General features: G+C 31.1%; 1 protein-coding gene and 1 long non-coding RNA gene across 2 annotated transcripts; both read right to left on the reverse strand.

Moving 5' to 3' along the window:
- Positions 1–1,980: 1,980 nt before the first annotated feature.
- On the reverse strand, positions 1,981–17,429 carry LOC134709257 (uncharacterized). The gene is made up of 3 exons (XR_010105936.1): positions 17,111–17,429; positions 7,055–7,137; positions 1,981–2,221 (listed from the first exon to the last, which is right to left on the reverse strand). It is a non-coding gene; the product is annotated as an uncharacterized LOC134709257 (long non-coding RNA).
- Positions 17,430–25,035: 7,606 nt separating this feature from the next.
- Positions 25,036–26,703, reverse strand: LOC134710243 (hepatocyte nuclear factor 3-beta-like). Its single transcript, XM_063570518.1, has one exon. The coding sequence runs from the start codon at positions 26,630–26,632 to the stop codon at positions 25,403–25,405; it is 1,230 nt and encodes a 409-aa protein (XP_063426588.1). The 5' UTR covers positions 26,633–26,703; the 3' UTR covers positions 25,036–25,402.
- Positions 26,704–27,840: the final 1,137 nt, after the last annotated feature.

Here is a 27,840-nt window from a genome sequence, read left to right on the forward strand (position 1 = left end):
AAATATACGGACGGTTCTCTCTGCATGTTGTGCCACGGCATTCAGTCTAGAATTTTTTTTCTTTTCAATTCCGTATAAAATATCAAAATACACAGTATATTATAACATGTGAACTAAAGATCATACGTACATTCATATCATTCATAAAATAAATGTTTTTTTTCAAATGATATATATGACATTGACAAAAAATCAGTCAAGAAAATGAAGAAAAAAATGCATAACAAATTAATACTAAGAAAATATCAACAGCTTATTTAAATAAAGATATTTCACAAAAACAGCTTTATCTCTATTTTTGCAATCACATACGTCATCGGCCTTGTGTTAAGGGAATACCAATAAATTAAATCTGCATTGCCACGTTTGCTTAACAAACTTGCACAATAAAGCAAAAGTGCACAACAATTAGGCAAAAGTGCACAATTGTTATATGCGAAATCCGTTGCATGCAATGTCAAACACAGTTCTACTCTAGGCTTTGTTAATATATATATATATATATATCTTACACATTAATAGACATAATAAAATGTGGTATGAGTGCCATTTACTGTTTTTCGGGGGTATCATTTGCGCCAAATTTTGTTTTCCGAATTTGTCAATTGCGCCAATATTTGAAACTCATTTGCGCCAATTTATCTGTACTTATCTATCATATAAAATAGTAATGATTAATATGTATGTATTCTTATTTTTGGTTTAAAAAGTATCATATGTTCAGAGGTATTTCACCATTAAGATGAGAATCTGGAGTGAATTGACTTAAAATGCATTAGACAGCCAATGTACAGAAAGAGATTAAAAACGTATTGCTTTGCTGAATATTTAATAAAGATATACCAATAGAGAAGAAAATAGAAGCTTTTGCTGACTATGTTTTAGCCACATATGTTGTTGACACGGTGCTTTGTTCCCACCATGCGAATGGGCTGTATGATTAGGAATTATTATGAACTGTTTTATGCATTTCATTATTCAATGTTTGTGTTTTTGGACAATAATCATCTGCTACATACATTAAAATTGGGAAGTACATGTACCCATGCAGCAGCAGTAAGAAAAAAAAATATGTTTCAGAAAAGGAAATATTTTCCGTGTAATCTGCCGGTTCCAAGTCCAAAGAAAGGAGTAATGAAATCCTTTGTTCTTATTGGCGCAATTGTATGTTTTATTTCTTGGCGCAAATGATACCATGTTATTTTAAAACATGTGACGCAAACGTAGTTGTCCGAATGTTTACACATATTTTTTTTTTATATATACCATTTTTGATGTATCTGAATAATGTATGTAACCCACGTTTTTAATTGATACTGGTATATTTGTTGGTAGATTAAACTTCCAATTTATCTAAAATCTTGAATTGCATGTATATGACAAAAATAAAATAACAAAAAAAAACGAACTCAAAAGTAAAATTCAAAAAGGAAAGTCCCTTACCAAATGACAAAATCAAAACCTCAGTCAAACACATCAAATGAATGGAAAACAATTGTCATATTCATAACTTGGTACGCTATATGAATAAACGTCAAACGAACTAAATACTTGCTATACTCTTAAGTAAGATAAACGGGAGATAAGTGTATAGTACAACAAAGAAACAGCAACCCAACAGCACACAAAAAAAATAACACATCTACAGGTCAACATTTTGTCATCAAACTTTTGTCTTTACAATAAGTTAAGATTTCAAACTAAGATAAATTAATCAGGGACTGTGATATATTTCAAATAAATGTTTTATTTATTCACAAAGATGCTTGTTGTAGTGTCTAAAGGTTGTTTAATATTTTAATCAGTTGATCACCTTTAGCCTATGGAGGTGAATACGCATGAACTATTTGCCACTGGACAATTAGCAGAAATCGATTATTGATGGTACTTTACAAGAGAATTATAATCGATATAAAATAAAGAAGAAAATTGATGACATTCTTTTTACATTTTTTCATGGAAAAAAGACAGAATTGCAAATAAATGTTCAACATTTTTTATTTCATTATTCCAAACGACATTAACTACTTCTAACACGATACAAACCATTTTTATTGAAACGTATGTAATCCACACATATCATAAATCCTTAACTTGGTAAATATTTTTTCCATTCGCAAACGAGAATTAATATTCTTTCATCACAGTTGCATGTAGAAACCCAAACAGAACCACCTGAATTTAGGCATTCGACTCAGAGCTCACCATTCAAACAAAAACTCTGTAAAAAATAATATATATGTTATAATAAGCACTAAAACAGTTAGTTCTTGTATCCTCATTTAGACAAATTATGACAAAAAGAACATAAAGTGAACATTTATATCTGCACACTTCAGCTAAAGTCTATAGGAATAAGTTTTTATTAAACAAAAATAATGAAATAAGCAAATGATTGGATTGTTTACTATTTAATCTGGTGTATTTACAACGGACAAATATTTTATGTGTATATGATAACTTCAATAAAAGCACAGTCTGTAGACACAGCCGGCTTTCGGTTTATTTTTTAGAATCTGTTAATGAAATAACACATAACACTCAGAGTCAATAACGGTTGTATGAATAATTTATGTTTTATAACCTCTAATCATCTAAGCTTTATATAATTCATTCGTAATAGGTTATTGTTAAAAAAAAATTGAAGCATTGGAAAAGTAGAATAATAATTAATCAAAATCAAATTTTATCTAGAACTCTTTAATGATATATATTGTTTTAAAACGGAATTTTCTTAAAAAAATAAATTTATTGTTTGAAAGCGATTAAACGCTGCGTCAGTACCTCCGTCGTTGGCTATGGGTCACGACGAGACTGAACTTGAGAAAATTAAAGTGTAATGCTTAATTGACATATTGTGTAGATTCAGATTCAAATTCAGATTCAATATTTTATTAAAGTCTCACTACTTGCAATACATAAATATACAGTACATACAGAGTATATACACAATATAAAACAGACAATACACAAATATAAATTACAAGTACCATTCTATTAAGAATTATGAGAGACTATAAAACCATTTCTATATAAAACTAGTTAAAATACATACGATTATTAAAATCGAATCACTATGGTTTTAGTTAACCTTTGTATTAGTTGCCTTTGTCGCAATAGAATACCTTTCGAGATTTTTGGTTTTATTTGTCCTCAAATCGTATTTGTTTTGGCCTTCCTTTATACTGTTTTGATACGAGCGCCACTGACGAGTCATGTGTATAGACGAAAGATGTGTCTGACGAGCCAAATTACTAGCTTGGTATCATTTAATGAGTTTTTACTTGTTTTTTCTTTCTTTAAGTGTATTGAAAATTCACATGGACTATTACTAATATAGTAATGCATCGACCATTAGTTTTTTGACAGGATCTTTGTGAATAATCAATGTTATTTTTGATTATTTTACAAATTTTCAATATACACAAATTATGTATTTTTTTCGCTTATCTTTTAAAAATATTTTTTTCTCAAGAAATTTTATCAAAATCTTATTTTAAAAAAGGAAACGCAGTCTCGGTTTATAGTTTTGCCTTTCTGAAAAGATTGCTATGGATTTGTGTTGCTGTTAAAATTACGTTTGTTGTATGACTACTTTTATTCATATGCCCGTAACAGATAGAGGATTCCCCTCTTCCTGGTAAAAAAAAATCCTGTGTTATCTTTGCTATTGTTCCTTACATGCCTTTTAATATTAATGTATATAGGGACTAAAAAGTCGGAGACAAGTGCCCGTGTGCTTATATGCTGGAACAAGCTACTTGCGGGAAATGATAGACACATGCATATCTAATTTCTTTTTTCTTAAAGGGCACTGGATTGCACATTGTCTAAATTCGTTTCGACTATCTGCAACTAACTGTATAAAATAAAGGATGCCATATATATTTATTGTGAAGCATGCATTCGAAAGAACGGCTTGCAAGTTGCTAATAAGTACCTTTAAAGTGAGATAAACGTGATTTATGTACAAGATAAAGGCATCAAGCAAACATGAAGTTTCAATTAACGTGAACATAGATCATAAATAGAAACAAAATTGTTCTGAAGAAAGGGGACAGGATATGTAAAGCTATATTTGTGGGCATGATAAGAATGCTTTTTCTATATAGAAATTTTGAAAAATTCATGAGAAAAAAAGCTACAACTTTGTTTTGTCTATTTAATTCGTATTAATCTGTAATATTTGTGGAATTTTATCACTTTTGTGTAATTTTAACACCTTTTTGTATGAAAACATTTATAGGTGACAGACTTATTTTAGTAAATTCTTCCAAAAGTTCGAAGTTTATTCAGCATTTAGCACATGTTTATTTTGTGATGTTTGTTGTAAAGATGTTTTTGTTTGTATATCCCTAACGTCTTAATAAGCCTTCAATCAATTCACTAACACCGCGTTAATAAGCAAACATACATTATAAAAGTCCATGTAAACTAATGCGGTCCTAATTGGTTTTCAAAAAAGTCCCAAGATGAAAGATATGAACTTGGACCGTCCATTGATTTCGTGTAATAAGTAAACATGGTCGTTTTCCGGGTAAATATTTGTCGACATGGACAACCTCTTTATGGAGACACAGGCACCAATTACTTATATATTTACTTAAGACTGGCATTTGTTCTCGTGGCAAAAATTTCTCATGTACTTTTGATTAAAACTTTCATTTTTGAAACTTTCACTTGCTAATATATAAATTTGCTTTATAATAGAATTGAATAGGTTTGTTTGTTGTCCATTTATTAATTACAAACAAAAGTAATTATTTGCTTTATAAAAAAAGAACAGGTACATTAAAAAGGACAAAATGAAATGTACCCATTGTGTAATCTTGTAAACGTCTTTTAATTGTTATTTCATTTTTTAATTGGTAGAACAATTTCAAACAATTTATTTTGTAATATTACGATTTTTTTCTACTTTGGTAATTGTCAAAGGAATAACCCCTATTAAGAATTTCCAAAATAAAAAGAACTGCAAACAAGTGAATATTTTCTTTTGGTTTCCAGTGAAAATAAAAGGAAATTTTTCGTAACTCCACAAACTGATAAACCGACAAAAAAATATTCTTTTGATTTTCTGCAAAACGACAATTAAAAATCTTCTTGAATGGATATTTCAAAAACCCATAAGTACACATATAAAAGATTAAAATAGAATAATAATAATCACCGAATAAAAATAAAAAATAATAATATAATTAATGCTTTGATAAAGGAATAATAATTTGATTAGATTATGGCAAGGATTTTTATAGTTAGACTATACTATACAAATCCTTGATTATGGTAAAATAAAAACCGAAAATTGGAGCGGTTTCCGTATATGACTGACAAGATAATCCGAAAATCATTTTGAGAACAAATTAATTTGTAAGTATTCGACTTTAAAATCCGAAACAACTATATAATTTCAAAAGCAAGTCAGCCAATCCTTAGAGTTGATATGATAAATGTATGATAATATGATCAAAGACATATATTATATGTCTCTCACATGACACGGCTACAAATCTGAATTTACGGGTTTTACGTCTTCTGTTTTTTTGGGGTAAATTAACACATTTTGACAAACTCTTGACGAAAAATACAATTATGGTTTTACTGGGTATAGTTAATTTGCGGACTTGAGATCCGACATTTATTTTTGTGTTGTTTTGAGGACATCGGAAGATAATAACATAGAATGAGAGCAGGGATTTGAAGAAGAAAATATATTTAGTTGTTTTCAGACACCAATGGATAATAATTTTGAAATTAAGATAAAGTCGTATATATATTCGTTTTCATTTTGGTAAAAATGAGTTATTCATTAAACAAAGTAAATTAATTTAAACAAAATACGGGCCGTGCTAACTTGTTTTTCCATTATTTGTTTGTTGTTTAGATGTCTTGGCAACAATTATTTTGGACAGAAAGAACTTATGTTTTAAAAGAAATCAGGGAACAGTATATCTATGTTCCTGATAAAATATAACGCAAAATTAATATTTAGAAAATGAAATCTAAAATTATATGCACTTTGTTTGCCCTAGATGAAAAGTCATAAAGTATTATGTTTACGAATCCTCATTTATAAACTTGTGTCCGCAGGACTAAAAATTACGGAATATTAGTGTTTTGAGGATCAAAATCTGGGCCACTTTTTAAGGGAAAATAGTTCAATTTGAAAACTGTGACTACAACACTATGACAAACAAAAGTATAGTCGGGTGGTATTGTGTTAGAGTCTAGATCATTTTGATGTAAAAACGCCTCCTTTTCACACATAGATTAGATATTAGACACAGTTAAAACATGTTTTGTCAATTCTAATTAGAGTCTAGATCATGTCTTGCACCTATTAAAAAAAATCACAAAATACCTCATATCATGCTATTACAAATATGATAATCCCCGAATACCATGCCGGAATTTAGTTACCTTGCTATTTCTCGGACGTGTTTTGAAGAATTATATAAATAGATTTATCTTTGAATTGAAACACAAGCCAATTGCCCGTACCCCCAAAAAATAAGCATTCAAAAACAAGTTATCAAGACTTTAAGCTGGCTAATTAAAGAGGACATTCCATGGACGAAGTTATACTTACAAAATAAGGAATGCAGAAATCACAAAGTCCAACGAGCACAAATTTGCTAATAGAAGTTTTAAAAGTTTCCTACAGAATGTAAAAAACGGATAATAAAAAACAAAATAAAAACTCCGTATTTTTGCCTACTTTTAGACTATCTTAAGCCTATGGTTTTTCATTAAACATGTGTTCTGTGCCAATCTGTACAGAGTACAAATAGAAATTCATATTTACCCAAGACAAACAGCTATAAACAGTTTAAACAATATGATTTAAAATTGTTGTAAAATTCATCTTATACAAATTTGTTTGAAATTAACTCTCTGAAAGCAATATTCATTTTTTTCTCATGTAAGTGCATAAAAAACCCTGTTAAGTTTGAGACATTGAGCAAATATGAATTAAATTACATATTATATATTCATATTTACAGTACACAAGAGAGTTGAAATGGTTAAACATATTTATTTTAATAAGTTTTACCTCTATATTTGCAGTCTTTCTGAGGCCAACCAGGATAGCTGCCACGTTCATACAAGAAACCAAAGGAGCAAAACAGTCCTCATCTAAAAATAATAATAACAAATAGGAATGCATAAAGCATGTACAGTCAAGAACAAACAACTACCTAAAACATAATATTTTCGATCATGATATTTTGAAAAAATACTTTTACTTTCAAATTTCTACGTCACAGTTTCGTGAACATAAAAACAAAAATAAACCAACAATTGAAAAAATCTTATTGCAATCGGGTTTTTTTTGACACAAGCTTTTCTTAAAACGTTAATATTGCATAAAAACTCTCTATAAATATTTCCAAAATAAAAAGATAGAAAAAGGCAATGACATTTATGAAACACATTTATGTGATGGAAACCAAAGAAACCAAAAGAATATGCCAAGACTGTCTCGAGACCACACTGAACTTATATTTTTTGGTAGACTGGAATCCGCTAATATTTACGATACACTTCTGGGTGTATCAAGTTATCTTTTCATACGAAATCATACATTCTGTATGTATCATAAAAGGAACCTTAATTTACTTGTAAAATAAATGCGCAAATGAAATGTTTATTTGTGCGACTCTGTTATGATACACAGTCTATGTGCAAATTAAGATATTTTTATGCGCAAATGCGATAATAGTTCACATATATATGTAATATTAATGTGCCGGCACAAATGTTAAGGTAATGCGCGAAACTTTAGGCCCTAAGTAAACAGATACTACCGTTACATTTATGTATTATATGGTGACATGTTATATAGTTTGAATATGAAGATTGAACAGGATGGCTTGATAGACAAAATATGGTGCAAGGAGATTGGACATGATGGCCTGAGAGACAAATGATGGTGCCAATAGTGGACAAACACCACTAGAATTGTACCAAATTTCTTTCGAAGTTGTAAAAAAAAAACCCGAGAATATAAAAGCTGCAAAGAATTTAGATTCTATGTTGAAAGCCAGAATGTACAACGTGGTATAAAAAAAATGCAATTCTTACATTGTCCAGACATGACCTTTTTTAATTGAAAAGTCAAACAATTTCCAAAACATCAAAGCAGTTTTAACATGTAAGCGACAAGGGCCGTTTTTCGTCTTTCCTTTGAATCGTCTGCGAGTGCTCAAGTGGTAATCCTTACGATCACGAAAACAACCAGAACGCAGACGACATTACGTATTATAATAATTCTTTCAATTGTGCATTTTCTCTTAATACATATAATTGTCCTGTTATATTGATAATATTTACAGTTGTAAGTGTATATGAAGAACAAATAGCTAAAATCATTTTACTTCTTGTTTTCTTTTATTTTGACTATATTGTACCGAAGTGGCGAGATATACTATTCTTGTGAAAGTCATTAGAAAAACATTCAACTGATCTATTATACAAATAATTATTTTCTTCTATTTATTAATGTGTTATTTGGATAATAAAAAGGCAGGTTTAATACTTTTAAATGAATAAAGGTCATCGACCAAAGGAGCCGCCATGTTGAATAGGACAGGGATAAATCACTGTTTTTATATCAGGACCGTTATTTTCAAAATAAGATAAAGATCAAATCAAAGGTGATAATAGGTCTTTATTGGTTAATAACAAAATCTTATTACCCTGTATCATGTAACTTTAACGTGTTTGCTATCATAAGTATAATCTCGTTTTGAACGAGATGTAACAAGAAATGTTGATTTCAAATAAGCCTATAAGTTGATTGATAAGTTCAGACGACGATTATGTAGAAATTAACAAATCTATATATAGTGAGAAAGTTTTTTTTAGATATATTTTGATCATTGTCCATTATTGCCGATGATGTCCATCCTAAACAGTGAGAAGCAGCTATCTTGTCTATCAGGGATCTAACAATTGGCACATTTTGGGGTCATTTATTTCAACTAGTTAAAAAAAAAGTTATTTCCAGATTTTCCAATAAATGTTTTTTGTATTATTTCAGATTTGACAATGCTTGTCCATTTCGTATTTTTCTGGAACCTGACAATGGATGTTTTGTCATAGTCTCATTGGTGTTAAGAGCTTATTAGAATAGTCAATGTGATCAAAAGTCATAGAATTTTCGTATCCCCCAATCTCGAGTTTTTCGGCGATATCGAATGAGCTTAATGTTTAATCTTAAAGTGAAATTTTAGCCAAGGAAATTTGATTGTTTTTACATTCTGTCTATTAAAAACTTTTTTCAAAGCAGCAAATAAAAACTAAAAAAAGGGTGTTATTGTTAACCAAAAGTCGGATTATTTGTTGACAATGTTTTCTAAAACTATAAACCTTAGAAAGAAATAATGCAATCTCCTTTGTCATAACATGTAGAAAATTTCTTGCTATCAAATAAATGTATGCAACCGGAAACTGCTTTCTTCTTTAGAGCATTCGATAATGTGTTGTTGTCACGTCCGGAATCGAAGTTTATCCCTATAAAATATGCTTTCGGATGGTTTATTGTGTTTCAACTTGCAATTGGCTTTGTGACTTCTTTTATGACATGATGCTTATGGCTTCTAGTAGTTTTGTACCATTGGCTGCTCTTTAAATACAACGCTATATGATTTCTGCTGTTGGACGTGCAAATGATGCCATGCGTGTTTTAAACCACTCCAATGGCTTTTATTTGTTTTCTTTAAATTGTCAAACACCATCTTGAATATATCACCACCCAATTCATGGCTGCATGGTCTTTTTGATTTGACAAACGATCAATTTGTTTGAATTGTTTACAGCTTCTAGTCTTTTTGCTGATTTATATAATCACTTACTAGTAAAGAACGTTTGACGCTTTTTTTCTGATCACGATATTCCTGAACACCACATTCGATACCGTGAGACCAATATTGATATTGCAGCAACTATATATTGTCAACTAAAGAACACCTGTCTTATTTACTTAAAGGACTATATAATTCATAAAGCTCTCTATTAAATTTTCAAACAGAGTAATGATGCTAAGGGTCAGAATCAGAAGAAAGACGTCGTGCGGATAGACGATACGTGTTTACGTCCAGTAAGAAATTTGCAAACATGTCAAAGCGAGTATATCAATATATATAGAACTGATTTGAATAGATTTTTTGCTGAATGTGTAAAAGTTAGTTTCGTTAAGTTGGATGTTTTAATTTCTGGTTTCTACAGGAAGACATGTCACCAACACGGACTCGAGCTGACCAGACTTTGCTTTTGTTTCTTTTAAATACAACGTATTTTTTAAAGAAAAAAACGGAAGAATTTTACGTCTTTCCATGTTTTGGCATGACCAGTGATCGGATTCACAACCTCACGGACTCGTGATAATTCACTACCAATGAAGACTCTAAACGCGGTTGAATTGACTTTGTTTGTAAAAAGGTCAACAGACATAAGTTTAAATTTCACAACACTTTTTTGGCTGTAATATACCAGTTCGTTACTGTTTTATTTTGATGTATACAAGGACTCAAAGAACGCATATTAATGGAATGGCGTCTGACCTTTATCTTCTGACCCTTCGCATCTTTTGCAGTTCAAATTTAATCAAATGTTTAAATTGAATAACTTTATATTTTATTGTTTAATCCAATGATTTAGAATAAAACTTCAACGAGATAGATTAAACTCCAAATTCATCATGTCAAATATGGGCATCTGGAAGGTGCTAACTTCCTTATAGTAAAACAAAAGACCGCGACATTTGAAAGCAGACGATACGTGACTTGCAATGACCGTTGAGATTTAAATCCGAGGATGCCCCATAATTCGTCTGTTCACAAATGTTGTACAGGAAGAAATTACAATGCAGTGACAATACTTAATAGATCTTTTTATGCACATCTTTAATGTTGACCATCTCTCCTTAAAATATATAATGGAAATCTGACATTTTCTACGTGAATTAAATTCATTTCTTCTTTGTTCACAAATGGTCATCAATGTTCACCAACATCAACTTTGTCTTTTTATCTTTTTCTTCCCTTTTAGCAGCAAACATATTAATAATACTTAAGTTAAGCTTTACACCTATCGTAAGAAATTGCAGTAACAATGCTTTTGCAAATATCTTTCGACCGTCTTTTCGATTTTCTGTTCACATAGATAACTCAAATATCTTGCTCATAGATTTATTTTCCTATATGTTTTATTCAAGTTTGTTCATTTTTTGGTAATCGACCAATTAAAAAAATGTAATGAAAAAAAGTAGTCTAATTGAAAACACGTGCTGACATAATAGATATTTGCTGTCAAAGCTGTTGGTCAAATAGCTTACAACAAAAATAACAGCATTCGGAAATCAAATTATTTGTCTTTACCTTACTACGATGGTTACAAAACAGTCACAAATATGTCACATCTTGTTAAATCATTTGCCTCTGCACTTAATAAATTGTCGTTCAAGCCATAATGCAATTTACATTTGTTTTTTTTTTACTTTATATTTTGTAGGTAACTGCAGGTGACATAGATTGAGTGGATGCGCAAGCGGAAACAGAAGGAGAAATAATGAAGAAAATTATCCTACATTCGAAAGAAATGTTTTTTACATTACTATACCCGCATAACACAACTTGTTTATTTTATAGAACAAAAAATCAAAAAGCAATTAAAGCAAAGGTACATTTGAGCTTGAATGAAAAACTCTTAATCAACATTAAACCATCAACAATAAAATGAATGATTCCTTTTAATCTTTAATGGATAGAAGAATGGAATAAGATTAAACATTAGTTTTACTTCGTTAACCTACACCCCATGCCGTGTTATAAAGTATATTAATTCATCCTTTCTATTTTGTAATTACCAATTTTAGCCACATTACAAATATAAAAGATCATTTCTTTGAGATTTATCGGTTAACTCTCTCTATACACGTGCATGGGAATCGACGTTCCATGAAATTAAACGATCGCACGTGCCCTCAACATCGACAGTCAATTCAAATCGATGATACATTGTTCTGGTTCCTGTTTTACATCATCGAACAATAGTGTAAATTAAACGATCAGAAACCAGATAAATAGTAACAAATGATTACTTCCGGTTCCTGTCATAACTTTGACATGGTTCCCAGTTAAGTAAGCAGAGGAACCAGATTAAATATACATGAGACCTCACTTCCGAGCGCTGTCATCGGTTTGATTGAACGCCCAGGTAAAGCGAGTCCGATTGATAAACTTGTTATTTAAAATGATATATACCGAACACTTGAAACAAGACAACACAAATACGTCTTCATATCTTTACAAAATAGGGTCAAACTAAGATTTACAACGATCAGGTGTTTCTAATTTTTCTAGATAAATACTTCTTCTACCTGGAAAACAGAGATTCTTTTATGAATTTATTGTTTCAAGTTTTAAATAGCTTAGATGTCAGACATAAACGACTCCCAAAAGAAGAAAACTATCACTGACTGACTAAATGTAAAACTTTCGAATAAAAATGTCTACTTAAACACACCAAAAAGCAATAAATCGATTAAAAATAACTAGTTCTATATGGGACATTATACTTTTGAATTTACTATGTTGTATAAGTAACATGCCTGTATAAAAAAGAAGATGTGGTATGATTGCAAATGAGACAAATATCCACAAAAGACCAAAATGACACAAACATTAACAACTATAGGTCACCGTACGGCCATCCACAATGAGCAAAGCCCATACCGCATAGTAAGCTATAAAAGGCCCCGATAAGACAATTTAAAACAATTCCAAAAAATGTCTGTCAATTGTAAAGGCAAAAGATAGCAAAAGTGAACTTTGAATGGGAAATTCCTGTTTTTCGAAATACTAAATGATGGAAAAAACAAAACTCAGAAATAAATGGAAGTGCTCCTTAATGGTTTAGATTTCCCTAATTCTAATATTAATCTTTGACTTTCGACATTTAAAATTGCCCACTTGGTTTTGTTAGAGATTGTTCTGTTCGAAACTTATTCTTAGTATTGTATATGTATGTTATTGTTTTGGAAGTTCAAATTTTTACGTTTATTCTATTGTCCTTGCTTTTATTCATGCATGCATTTTGGTATCTTTTTAAAAGTGTATCTTAGATTTTTGTCTTCCTTGCGATATAGTTGCTTCGGTATTAACCTCTAAATCCACCCAGTTCTCGGTGGTTTCAGCGATAACATTGCCATGCCGTATCTCAGATGGCAAATTTGACTAAAAATCGCTTTAATGGGGTTTCAGTCTGTGTTAAGACTTATTAGTTTCTGCATAATTTATCACATTTAGATAAATGTTTTGAGTGACTTTACATTTCCGACATAACAAAGATGGCGATGTTAAGCTTCCTACGATCTAATCACTGACAACGAATTATCCGTATTTCCCGTCACGAACCCGAGAAAACATCGTGTTTAGTCTAAAGCTATTTAATTATCGTTGAGTGTTATTGTGATTGTGCGCTGATATTAGCTTGATTGAAGAACAGACTTTTAATGGCGTTCCTCATTTGTAAACTTGGTAATTTTAACATTATCACGAGGATTTCCGGTATCTTTGTTGATCGATAATATTTTTAAACATTTTTGTTTTATTTTTCTTCTCTTAAAATAGTTATAAAGTTTTGTTTTGCTCTCGTTTAAGTCTGTTTTGCTGATTGTTTGACGATTGAGTGATGATACATGCTTCTAAACATGGAGAAATAATCACAAGCTAGGTTTTACTCATTTTGACCACGATTGCTTTTGTTGACCACAACAAATCATGAACTGTTTTTTTTTTGTCGGTGACGTGTGCTATTCAAATATATGTATAAAGTAAAGGTCAGTCTTCAGGAAAGATATGCACAAATCAGATTTCCTAAAATTGCCGACTGCCAAGCAAAATTGAACATTGTTCTATTTTTCATTTTTTTCATCCAATAAGATACTCTCATTTCAAGGTATGTGTCACGTGCACAAATTGCTAGCATCCATGCACATGTCTTACTTTCTCATAAGTTTTACCATTATTCTTTTATTTTCTTTCAATTTTCCACTTGCATCGTTTGAATCTAATATAGTAATAAATAATTAAGAAATATCAGAATTACTTTTTCATATTTAATGAATTTGAATCCTTAAAAATAGCGAATAAAGAAATTAATGAAAAAGTGATATTATGAATATTTAAAGGTAGCCATATATTTCTTAGGATAAAAACTTGACGACCTGATACTTCATCTTTTATTGAAAAACCATGTAATTGTAATGCATGATGTAAAACTGGATAGTCAGATGTCATGTTTTATTGAATGAAAATGGTTCATTTTCTATAAATAATACCCCTATATCAATGTAAATGCAGTGACTACTAGTTTAAGTTCGAAAATCTTATCGACTATGCAGTAGGAAGGATTTGAAAGTTGGACATCTTATCGAAAAACGCAACAACTACAGTTAATTAACTGAGAAATCTGCTAAAAGGGTCAAGGTCGAAGCATATCGAAAAAGCCAGTCACCGTTTCAGTTCGATACAATCGGATTACTGACCAATTTGGATTTTTATGAGTTCCCATAAAAGTAATAACATAATATGTTCTTATATTAAAACAAATATGATCTATTTTTTTTAATGGTTAAAATACTCTAAGAATCAGAGTTTACATTCACATATGTGTGTGTTATTGAAGAAAGAGCGTGCTTGTCAAATAGCAAAGTCCGAAGGCCCTTGAACTTAAAGTGGAACGAAATGTCATTATCAAAATGCATCTGACAAGTTTTAATGGTAACCATGTAAACTGTTATTGTTAAAATGAAAACAAACTTATTGAGTCCAATCATCCTATCGTATAGATTCATCCGTTAATGGCGGTTAAGTGGAGTACTTAGGTTTGACAGATGAATATAGCGTAGGTTTCTCTCACCTGGCTAAAGGTCATTGTACGTTTTACTTTTATAGGCCGTCTGCTTTATTTTTTCATCGTTTCATATCACTGTTTTCCTTGGTGATAAAAAAGGGGAGATTGGTCTGTTAGACAGACTTTAGCAAGAATGAAAGACCACCACTAATTCTTTGCAAAGAAACTAGAATGTAACGCCAAATTGGAAACATTTACAAAAGAGACAACCGACGGCTTAGTTTATGATAAAATACGAAATCAAAACATGACAGACAGCAACCAACACAAACCAACAAATAGAAGCATTAACAAAGGAGGAAACTGGTGGCTTGCTTTGTGAATAGTCTATGATACAAAAAACGAAAAACAAAATATTATAAGACAGCACACAACCAACATCAACCATTGAATTACAGGCTTCTGACGTAAGACACACACATAAAGGATGTGACGTGATTAAACATTCGTGTGAGCGCTCAACACTCTCCCTAGAACTGACAGACGTATGAGAAACGACACAAGAACTGACTTTAAAAAAAGCATCTACTAGTATTCTATATTTACAAAGAAATAAAAGGAACTATTTCTAACACAGCATTGTATAAAAAATAAAAATAAAAAAAATTAGATAATTCCGGCATGCAAGACAAATACGAATTTTTAGCACTTTATAATTATTTGTCATGGCATTTTATACGTACATTAATAATAAGTACTTCAATAAATCATTTACAGAATTAAAAAAATGTATTCCATGGAGTTGCAGTTAAAAGAATGGAGGAGTTTTGGTGTAACGGCAACTATAAACACTAAATAGTTCTGAAAGTACACAAATCAATATCACCAAAAGGATGTACGAGTTCTAAATAGTTCTGGAATACACAAATCAAAACCACATAAAGGGATGTACGAGTTCCGTGTTTGTACAAAAGTGCATGATGTTTACAAACATAGGTATTTAAGGTAAATCAAAAATAATAAATTACATCTTGTTTAAAAATATATTGTTTCATACAAAACACGGATGGGAGTTGCACGAGCATCTATAGCAGCGTACGAAAAAAAGATGAAGAAATTTATACATTTATTGTTGTTTACGCCTAAACTGGTATCGTGATAAAACAGAATGACGCATAACCAGCATTCCATGCATTATACATAAAAGAATAGTTCTTTGTAAAATTTCACTTGTACTTTTATGCATGCTAAAAGCCCAGTAACACATTGATATAACAGGAATTTTAGGGATGAGTGATTTACCAAAGTTAGCTTATATTTTGTTATAATTTAATATTTCAGTTTTGAAGAATTGTTCTCAAATTCTTATGCATTATACTCCTTAATAAAAGTTTAAACAAGTTCTAAGCTTTGTGGATAAGGAATTTTTCTGTACTTCTATTCGCCTCTTTTTCCTGCGTGTCAGCACTGTTCTTCCTAAATTACAGGGCTCCATCGCCCTTTAACCTGTTGGATTGTCATGAGACAATGCCAGGAATTAGAAATCCCAGTTTTGAAATTTTTAATTCCCCTATAATTTATTTCTGTATTTGACTTACTTAAGCCTTCTCTCACTTTTTTTTATATTAATTGGGCTCACTTGCATTGTCATATTTTGCCAGTTATCTTAAGACCTTGGTCTTTTGAGCTCTAGTCTATTTTCAACTCCTTATTTTCTGCAATAACTGTACGAACGTTTCCCCCACAACTAATTATTATTTTGTTCAAAATAAAATGAAAACAAATTAATATTTGAACTTAGATTGCATCAATATATCGTTCCTATAATTTCTTAATGCAATAGTAAAAGTTACCAGCTTTTTTTCCAGATGTTGAAGTTTGTAGCAGACAAAGCCATTTTGATTGGTTAATAATAAAAAAAAACTTCCGCTTGTAATTTCCAGTGAATTTTTTTTTAGCAAACATCCCATTGGGTATTATTATCGAATTATTCCAGAGAAAAAGCAATACACATAATATAATAAAAATAGAATGTCAAAATTTCTATAATCTGACTTAAGCCAATTTGTCACATGTTAAACACGGAATTGTTTGTGGGCTATTTAATTAGAGCGACAGCAATATTATTGAGGATCGTGGTTCGTCTCACCAATTTAATAATCTTGTAAAAAATCGCATAAAAGGTCAAATGAATTCATTAATTTAAACAGCAATTTCCCCTCTTCTCGAGCAATTTTGTTAGACTTCTAACCTTGTTTATTCAATAACAACTGTGAAAACTTTATATTCACTTCCCGCTTGAAGGTGTCACTAAGCATGGCTGTTTGGTCTGGTCGCAGTCTGTTCTTCACATTGCACCCGTTTTAAAACCATACAAATTAAAATAATCCTTCGAACATTCTATAGCAAAGTTGTTAATTGTCGGACTTTCTAACGGACAGAGGCATAATATGATTTATATTCCCACAATCTTAAATCTTAAATCCAAGGAAACATTTTAAGAAATTAAAGAATAAAAGACAGATCTCAATATAATTCCCCAAAGAGTCAAACTTAAACAACTGAATGAGTTAAACAGACTACATAAGGATAGAATATAGGAGAGGGGCGATAAAATTATATACAAAACAAACTAAGACAAAAATCACAGCCAGTCAAATGTACAGGTTTTATTTGTAAAACAATGTTTATATACACACAAAATATTGACTAACTATATTGATCTGACAATAAATTTATTAACGACGCACCTCGGCAAAGATAGAGAAGTTAGAGAATGTGGTATGTTGAGTACAAAGATAACGACATAGTCATATAACTAACCTTACTACCCCTTCACAAAGGATTACCCATGTCCGACCAACCCAGGGACACCGGATGGAGACTTAGATATGACCGATATAAAAATTCTAAATTACTCTGAAACCATGAGCTGCCTGCTTTTTATAAGTTTTTGAGATTTCCTGTCACGGATATAGAGCCCATATGTCATTTGACAAGTTATATATCCCTTCCAATAAAGGCAGTACTTGAGATCTTGTAAAACCCACCATAAAACCACGGTGTAAATATTGTCCGTTCTTGTTTATTGTTTGTTTATTGCCGTCTTTGGTTTACAACATCTTATCATCTGACGGTTAGGTAATAAATATTAGAATATTAAAAAGACTTTAAAAATCTTTGTTTCTTGTTAAGAATTCGTGTTTTACAATATTGTTCAGATAAGGAGGTCTTCAATCATTAGTTAATGCGCGTCATTTTCGTATTTTTTAAGGCAAATATTACAAAAAATAAAGAAATATTTTAAGTTTCGCATTTCTGTTAGTCAGATGGGTGTGGAAACCTCAACTCGTCAATCATGATATTGCAGAAAGAAAACTTTAACTTGAATTCAGTCGTCTAAATTTCTTGGTTGTGCTTTCAAAAAGTTGATAATCCTTAGTAATTAATATATTTCTGATTGTCTATTTAAAATCTAGTAACTCTGTTATCATATAACCAAGACGTGAACTTTGTATAAAGGTGCAGATTAGAAACCTGCCAAATAGATATGGCATATCAACTCTGTTCTCAATGCATTTTATATACCCTTAGATAGCGTGGTTTTGTGAACGGAAATTAAGTCTATGTAGATATAGTTTATAACAGCCATATTGTAATAATATCACTGACACGTTGCTTGGCAGTATAACGTACGTAGTTATGATCGCGCGGGTAATATAAGTCAAGGGTAAAGCAATGAATTTATTACCCAGGGAAGGGCCAGTATAACGTTCAAAAGGATTTAAATGGAGAAAATTGGGACAAAATCTAAACAGCGGTATTATAGGAGGAAGACATTATCAGTAAAGATTTATCACGAGAGCAAAGTTTTACTGCTATCTTAACGTAGAATGAGATTACAGAACCACCCGGCTGAAGTCCATGTTGTAAATTTGTTAATACTCCGTCTAAAGTACACAGATATAAACGAGTTCAAACTTCACAAAAATAGAAATTTTAAAATTTTCTCAGGCTTGTCGGATTTTTATCCCTTTTCCATGATTAAATAAATCCTTCCCAAATGAATCACAAGTCTCAAATGAAACAACATGGCTGACGGTAAAATACATTTTAAGAACATAACAGAAAAACACTCAAAACAATTTTACGACTATTCTGTTCGTTCTATCCGCCGCAGTTTTATTATGTAAAAATAGAATAGCTTCATCCGATTATAAAATGATTCCAATATCATGCACAATGTTAGCGTAAAACGGAACTCGTGCCATCGTTGTTCCTGAAACGTTTTGTCTATTCAATATGACGTTGTTAGAGCCACTCTGCTAACCTTAAAATATTAATTGATGAAGTTCGAGATTACACGATTGACACAAGCGTACTTCTAGTAATGTGCTTCTCTGATTGTTTGTCTATTGTAAATACTGAGAATCCTCACGTTGTTATGTACATAGGGTTTCAAGGGCTGTTTACACCAAGCTGTTTCATCATATCGCAAATTATTAATTTGTCTATTTTTTATCGAAACAACAAATTTATTTAAGATTGCTTCAATATGACCTTTGACGGTTATTCTGTTGTAAAATGTTTGCTCCTATTCCCTAAATCCACAGAATTATCGCCGTTTTTGTGTATTCTAGTTAACAAATACTTGTCACGCGAAATTATTGACTTTTTGCTATTAATCCAAGTTAAATTATACATATAAACAGTGAGATGTGTGCTCTGAACAGATAAGATAGAATAAATACAAAAACAGTTTGTGCAAAGTTTTCTCATTTGATTTACAATGTTTAGCTGTCTTAAACAGGTGAAAATCAAAACGTCAACAGAATAGATATTTTAAACTAAATACAAATACAACGATATCTTGTTCACACAATCATATTAAACATGCAAACACAAATTATATATACACAGATCATTCTAATGTATACATAAATGTTTGAATATTATATGGAATGCTTCCGTGAAAAAACTATATTTACATAATGAAAACTCAGTTAAATTGCACAGTCTAAACACCCAAAGATGTGCCCTATACGGGTATACGACAAGCTATACTTCCTAACGACAGTCTTCGCTTTATCCGGGTTTATGTTGACGATAAATAAATGGTTTTAAGTAACATAGAACCAATAGAACAGATTAGGGAAATCCTGCAACCCAAAGCCGTAAGTGTGAAATAAAGACGTCCCTTTCTTTTGATGTTTCCGGTGTTCTTTTTTCTTTTCTTCACGGTGTTGTCGGTCTTCGTATGACTCATTGTTTTTGTTTGTCGCTTGGTATCTTATTTCTCTTTAAATAACAGTATGTTCAACCTCATTATGATATCAATAAATGACATATAAGAAAAAAAATAATTACAATCCAACAAGCATTTTAGAAAACATCCTAACCTCATCTAAAAAAAAATTCTTCCGGTTACATATGAAAAACACATACATAACCGGAACTGACGTCAATTCTATCGGCACCACGTGAAGGTCAAAAATAATTGCTTTGAAAGAAAAAAAAAACGTTACTGCCAAAGAACAGTGTGTTGCCTCTGATGAATGTTACAAATTGCAGAGAATGTTCGCGAATCCATTTTCATTTTTTTTTATAAATAACCGTGTTATAACTCCTTTCAGGTTTCCCATTTTTGAAGTATTACACGCCTTTGTATATTAATCATTTTGAAACTGTTCCCACGCAGTGTAAAATATGGGACATAAGCGTTATTAATCATGCAATTTAAAAAAAAGAGAGAGAGAATAAATCGTCAATATACATGTACCAACACCAAATTAATTATCATGTCTTAAGTTTTGGATCTAAAAAAAAATCCTTTCCGATTTTTAAACTACAAAGTTTTTGAATGAAATTTTGTATTCTCTTGAATGTCAGTATTGATGAATGTTCTATACCTGGAATAAAACCTGTTCAGAAACACGTCCATTGATTTTCAAATTAATGTTCCAGATTTTGAACCCTTCAAAAATTAAAGTAATGCGACAGCATTTAATATGAATTTCGCAATCAGTTTGTATGATGATTACTAGCTAAAAATTCAGTATGAAAATATAAAAACAGGAGAAGTAAAAATGACCGTTATCCTCGTATATCTTCATTTCCTTCTTAACTTTGATATAAGGGAACGCCTGACCAAAATTTCTACAACAAAAACGTGACCGATGCAACCAAACTGTGAAAGTATCATATACCTTTATATAACTAATATATAAAGGAGAAATGGAAAGCCGGAAGTTTTGATAGTTGATTCCGATATTGGTACTACTTTTCTTTTACTTTTGAAAATTTTGTAAAGACATTTTGCTTATTATATCAAGGAAATATATATCTAAATATACAATTCCTTGATAATATGCAGTATAGAATTTTCCAACCCTCACTGAAACTTAAGTTTGTGCTCCGTCATCGTCTCATGAAGTTATATTCAAGGATTAATGTATTTTGTTTTGTGTATTTCTTTATACAGCCTAACTTTTTTATATGACCATAAAACAGCAAGATGCAAGTGTAATTTGATTTCATTTTATAATATTGAAACAATTTAGATCTTGAAAACCTCGGCATCATGAATAAAAACAACAATTTAGTTATCTGACTATTTTGATCATACATGTTGTCGGTTCTTTGGATGGTTTGTTCTCTCTTTGACATATTCCCCATTTCAATTCTCAATTTCAGATTTTATATTTTTATTTTTTAGCTAGCATTATGTCCTTTTGAACGTTGTCATGATTTGGACCCCGTGAGATTATCTTGCATTTATTTATCAGATACAATGACCATTAGTTGTAAAATGTCAATAAATTTAACGTTATCTTATTAGTGACGGGAACAACTATAAATAACAGAAATTGTGGTAACCTGTGAAAAGGATTGGGTCCAGATTTGTCCCTATCTAAAACATGTACGAGACCGGAATGGTCCTTGTAAACATGCTGTATCTACAAACGCGACGATAACATAAGACACGGTGAAATAGAATCAAAACAAGAATTGAAAATTGTAAGACTACGACAATAAGTCAGCAACCCAACAACAAACACAAACATAAAGACACATACGCAAATTTTGTATTACACACTTTTCTTATAGACTTAGTCTTGCTAATTGTTCTTTGTTACATGAATTTTCGTTAGGTATAGTAAGTGAATAATTTTGAATGTGTTCTAAAGTCTTTGACTTAATTTTATCGTTGGATATGATGTATTTTTATAATTATGTGTCATTTCGTAGTTCATTTTTGTTATTGTACATGTATAACCTTTTTCTGATTCGTGTTGTTTTAAAATATTATTCTTTGTTGTCTAAATTTCGTATGTACGTTATCAATTTCAGACAATTTCTTTTTATAATTGCAGCATTCGATGCATAGCAGCCACCGATGTTTTACTGTTTGCATCCCCTTTTAAAATTATATAATACACTCCATTCACTTCAGACATATAAAACAATAAAAGCGATGTTGCTTTGCTTTGGGTTTGACAAAACCATGTTTAGTGAAGGAACATTTTTACATGTCAAATTGTCAATACACCATAGTCCTTCTTTCTCATTGAAGTGAAACTTGACTTATAAACCGTTTCATGACCATTCCATAATGTAAATTGTGTAGACAATGTAAAACGTCTGCTGCAATGCAGTCATAACCAGGTAAAAAGGTCATCTGATATTGAAAATCCGTGCTGACCAGAGGACATATATTCAAGTAATGAAAATAAAATCGAGAATGGAAATGGGGAATGTGTCAAAGAGACAACAACCCGACCAAATAAAAAAACACAACAGCAGAAGGTCACCAACAGGTGAAAAGTCTACATATATCTGGTGTTTTACCAGTAGTCTCCCCGAATCATGAAACTAAAGCTCACGAATTATAAAACTGAGGCTCACGATACAAGTGTCTTAACAAGAAAACAATTGGGTTATCATTAAAGACATTGTTTGAGATCGAGAACAGCCAATAATTTTTTAGACAGCATGTTGTTTCTCAATATTTTCTTTGACATGTGTTTTTTTTATATGTGAATAATAATGGTGTAGACTATAAGTATTGAGAATACAAGAATGAAAAGGAAACAAATCAACAATGTCACAAACATACACCTCTAGAGTAAAACCAAGGATTCGTATAGTGAAACCAAACGAACCAAAAGAAACAAATATTGCAAAAGTATACCAAATATTTTTTTTCCATACAATGTAGGACGAAACCCAAATAACGTATACCTTCAAAATATAAAGAATCGAATGACAAACCAGAGAAAAAAGACTGGACGCTAGTCTCATAAAACCGTAATAGTTTTCTTGTTGAAGACCGCATGTTGACATCTATATATCTTGATTGGTGTGTGTCTCTGTTTTGTTGCGTCATTGGTGTATACCCAATATACCTCTAATCATGGAAGTATTATATTGTCAATATAATACTTCCATGCTCTAATCATATAGAAGATTTTTGCAGAAGTGTATACTGTTACATTTCCATTTTGTACTGTCATACAAGGAGTGAAATATCAATGACAACCTATCTATCAAATTACTTATGCATATATTTAAAAAAAATACGTATCACATGGTAAAATAATCGGCTATTAAATTGATATTTTTAAAATACAAAACTATTGTGAATTAAACCTTATAAATCCATATTTTGAAATTTCAGATAATCAATTTTCAGTTTAAATAATTTCTTAATTTTTTAAAAGTGCTTGAAACTGAAATTGTATTCATTTATGTAACCGCTTTAAGATTTTTGTTTTTATTTGCTGTTGAAAAAATAGTAATGATTATAAACTTCATTTTCTTGTTGGTAGACCTATTTAAAATTTAACTTATTACATGAAATAAAATATGAATTATAACTAGTACATGCAATATTCAGTAAATAATCTAAAATATTTGAATATCTGCAAAATTTATTTTATACAAAATTGTATTTTAGCACTGGTCCATATTTGAATTAATAATTGACCAAAAATAAAATGAATTAAATGAAGAATTTTGTTTCTATAAAAATAAAAGTCCTTTCTCACTAAAGCAGGATAGGAGCTAAAATTTCCTGTAACATTATATCAAAATAAAACATGTTTAGATTTTTATAAATATTTCTTTAAGAAATTTTATGTCACTGACAAAAATCGGTTTCTCATCGTGGTTAAAGTTTAAATTTTAATATAAACATCGTGAAATTAGAGAATTATTTTATTGTCAAATAAATGATTAAATTTCCAATGTCATTTAAAAGAAGAATGATAGTTTTGACAACATTAAAGTATAACACATACAAAAACTTTCACCTAATCACACCTCATGTAATACATTCAACACCTGTAAAATCTAACTAAAGACCGAAAATCCGCCCATAGTGCCCTGAAGTTAGTTTTTTCTATGTATATCTATACAGTTTGACCAGGTGTACGGCAACTTAAGTAATTTTAAAGCAAACAGTACATTAAAACAGCTTAAAACTAATGGTAAAGGATCTATGTTCCGATGCAGATGTGAGAAAATATTTATCTAATTGGAAAGAAATTTCTTGTATTGTCGAAAATTCAAAACATATCAAATACCTTTTTCCGAATGGAAACAGAAGTATGACAGAGTTTGCTTTTTCTTAAGTGGAAGATGTTGTATAAGACGAAAATATTTTCCCGTTTTTTAACAACAAAATGATTAAATTTAAAACTTGTGGCAGGTACGTGAATTAATGACGAAACTCCTATCTCCTTCTAACGGAGATAAAATATCAAACGTCTTAGTGTGCGTAGCAACGATATCCCGCTAGTCGCCAGTAACTGATATTACGGACGGGTACATGACAAATCGTAGCGTGGATAGATAGGCCTTGGACATAGCTTGGATTCACACAAAGTGGCGCCATTCTGTGAAGTTTTTCGTTGGAAAGAAATTGAAATATTTCTAAAGTTGTAAAATTTGAAACAAGTTGTAAACAGGAAGTTAAGAGATAAATTTCCAATGATAATTTCCTTTCTATTCAATTTTTTTTTTATAAATAAGCTACGAAATATAATTTCAAATTAAATTATTATTTATTTTTTATATCTAAACGTTTTAAATTCTTATGTATTCTTTAAGAAATATTTCCATATCTTTCCAACTTGATATATATAAGTATGTGTGTTTCAAATAAATAAATAGCAATCAAGTTTCAATAATATATTTCAACATCTACATGAAAATATCTTTTTCTACATTTAATAATTTTACAAAATAACTTACGAAACGATATTCTGTGTCACTGTTCAATAAATAATATCATTTTCTACATTAATAAAATATCACTTTTCCATCAAATAGTTATTTTATAGTTAAGAGAAAAAGCACTCTATCTCTTTAGTCTCTGAATAGTTCCTCTACTTCTTAAAGGACAAAAAGCAAAAATATACAAACTTTTGTTCACCGGCGGCTCGCTATGTTCAAGAAAAAACAAGAAGCACACATCGCTAACGCAGAACACAAATTGTTGATAAATCTTTGGTTAACAGCTATAAAATTGAATGTTATTTCTCTATAAACTACCCACACTATGAGGTGCATATGTCTTGTAATAGCCATTATTGTCCGGTCCAGGCATATGTGATAAGTCTTTAGTCATTGGCGGTAGCGCCATAGCATGGGGATTGTAACCTCCATATCCCTGCATTTCGTACATTTTCATGTCCATTTTGGCACTGTCTGTGATTAAACTATTTATAGAGAACGGATGATTAAATGAGTGAGGATGATTTAAGTGTCCGGCGGGATGTCCGGCTGGATGATTGTACCCCTGCGAAACTATATCATGCTGCATATGTCGAATGTTCGGGGTCATATCGTGGCGTTCATGTTGCTGGACGGGTGTTGGCGCACTATGTTCATTACTCAATGGTTCCGATTTAGTTTCCGGAATCTCATGTCCTGACGGTACGTGATTTTGTGGTGGTGGTGGTGGTGGTGATGGGGAACATCCATCTCTACTGTCGGGCGATTTACAACTGTCATCGTCATCTCCTGAACATGACTGCCTCATCATTTCTTTCTTTACACATTTGAAGCGTTTCTGGCGTCGGAGGTAACATCCATTTTCAAACATATTACCTGAGTCGGGATGAAGAGCCCAGTAGCTGCCTTTTCCAGGACGGTCTGGTGTTCTCGGAACTTTGACAAAACAGTCATTAAAAGATAAACTATGTCTGATAGAATTCTGCCATCTCTGTTGATTCTGACGGTAAAACGGAAATAAGTCCATAATAAACTGGTATATTTCACTAAGCGTACACATTTTGTTCGGTGACTGTTGAATAGCCATAGTGATCAGAGATATGTAAGAATATGGCGGCTTTGCATGTGTATAACTTCTACGATACGTTTTGTCCCGTGCCCTGTTAATAGCCTGGGCCCTGTTAAACGATTCCATTCTCATAGGGCTCGTCATGCCGTTCATTGGTGGTAGACTTCCCATTCCATTCACTGAAGCTATTGAATTCATAGAATTCATACCGGGTGGCATGGATGCTGCATGCATACCCATACCCATGCTGGACATTGCTTGCGGTGGCATACCTCCCATGTTCGGAGGAGAATAGTTCATATTGCTCATAGCCATAGATCCCATAGACATAGTCCCATAACTGTTCATATTTGGCATTGATGTCATAGTATATCCACTGCTGCAACTGGGGTCGTATGGAGACTTAGTTGACAACATTGTCAAATAGTCTCCCGACTGCGGGCAATCCAAACTTTGTTTCTCGTACATAATTACCAACAAATAGTTGTAAAACACTCTTGGTTATATCTGTAAACTGAATTGACCCTGGGTAAATATACCTGGTTCTAGTCAAATTTCCACTACGCCCACTTATGCAAATTAGTTGATAAGTGTCAACTGTTATAGAGGAACGTTATAAGCCCCGCCCACTTATTGAACTCAATATTGGTTCTTATCACTCGAAAATGTCCATCATCTATTTTAGTGGAAAAATATTAACAATGTCTCGCGACCAATCTTTGTTCAGGTAAAGTATTTTTTTGTTTAACCGATGCTAGAAAATAAAATTCAAAAAGTACTAAAAATCGCTTCAAATTTTTTGAATTGTATATTTTCTATGGACAAAAAATTTTAATTAAATATTTGGTTTGAGTAAGGTGAATTTACTTATTCTTTAATGAATTATTTTTATAAGTAGAATTATAGATTTTAATTGTTACAAAGTTTATTTTAATTGTTGTAAATAGTTTTTTTATAATATCATGTTAATCTATCAGTTTACTCGTCGCTTATCAATAAATTGAATGTGATTGTTAAACATTTCAAGTGCTGCACCTGGGATTATGCAGAATTTACCTTTTATGGTTCGGACACAAGGGTTTTACAACTTTAACACCTTGATAAAATATTGTATTCATCAATAAAAAATTAAATTTGATCATCAGTAAATAATTCAACGATAAGAAAAATATAAAAAGTGAAATTTTCATGTCGTTTTCAATAAAACAATGATAAAAATATGATAAGCACAGGTAGGTTTCTTTTGGGCAATTTACGGAAAAAATATAAGATTCCGCGCAGGAGCTAGTTAATGATTTAATTAATTCATTAGTCAATTAACATGTAAAATTTCATCTCTAGGATTTTAATACAATGTAAAAGAGTAATTTAATACAGTTTTTTTACTCAATCCAAACGATTTCCGATTAAAAATATAAATGAAGGCCGAGAGCATTATGGTACGGAAAAGGCTTTTATTCTAATCTGATCATTTATGAAATATTGTAATCAATTAGAACTTGATGAAACGGTTTCTAGGTAGCCTTGTAGATTGTCCAGGTGCTACGCTCTTATCTTGTCAGTTAAATTCAATAACATTCCAAATAAAGCAAAAATTATAGGTCTTCCATCATTTTTGATTGTCATAGTTTTCCCAGAAATATTGGTAAATTGTCCTGGAACTAAACTGAATTTGT

Source organism: Mytilus trossulus, chromosome 3 (genome assembly GCF_036588685.1).
Source record: "Mytilus trossulus isolate FHL-02 chromosome 3, PNRI_Mtr1.1.1.hap1, whole genome shotgun sequence".
NCBI classification, from domain to species: domain Eukaryota; kingdom Metazoa; phylum Mollusca; class Bivalvia; order Mytilida; family Mytilidae; genus Mytilus; species Mytilus trossulus.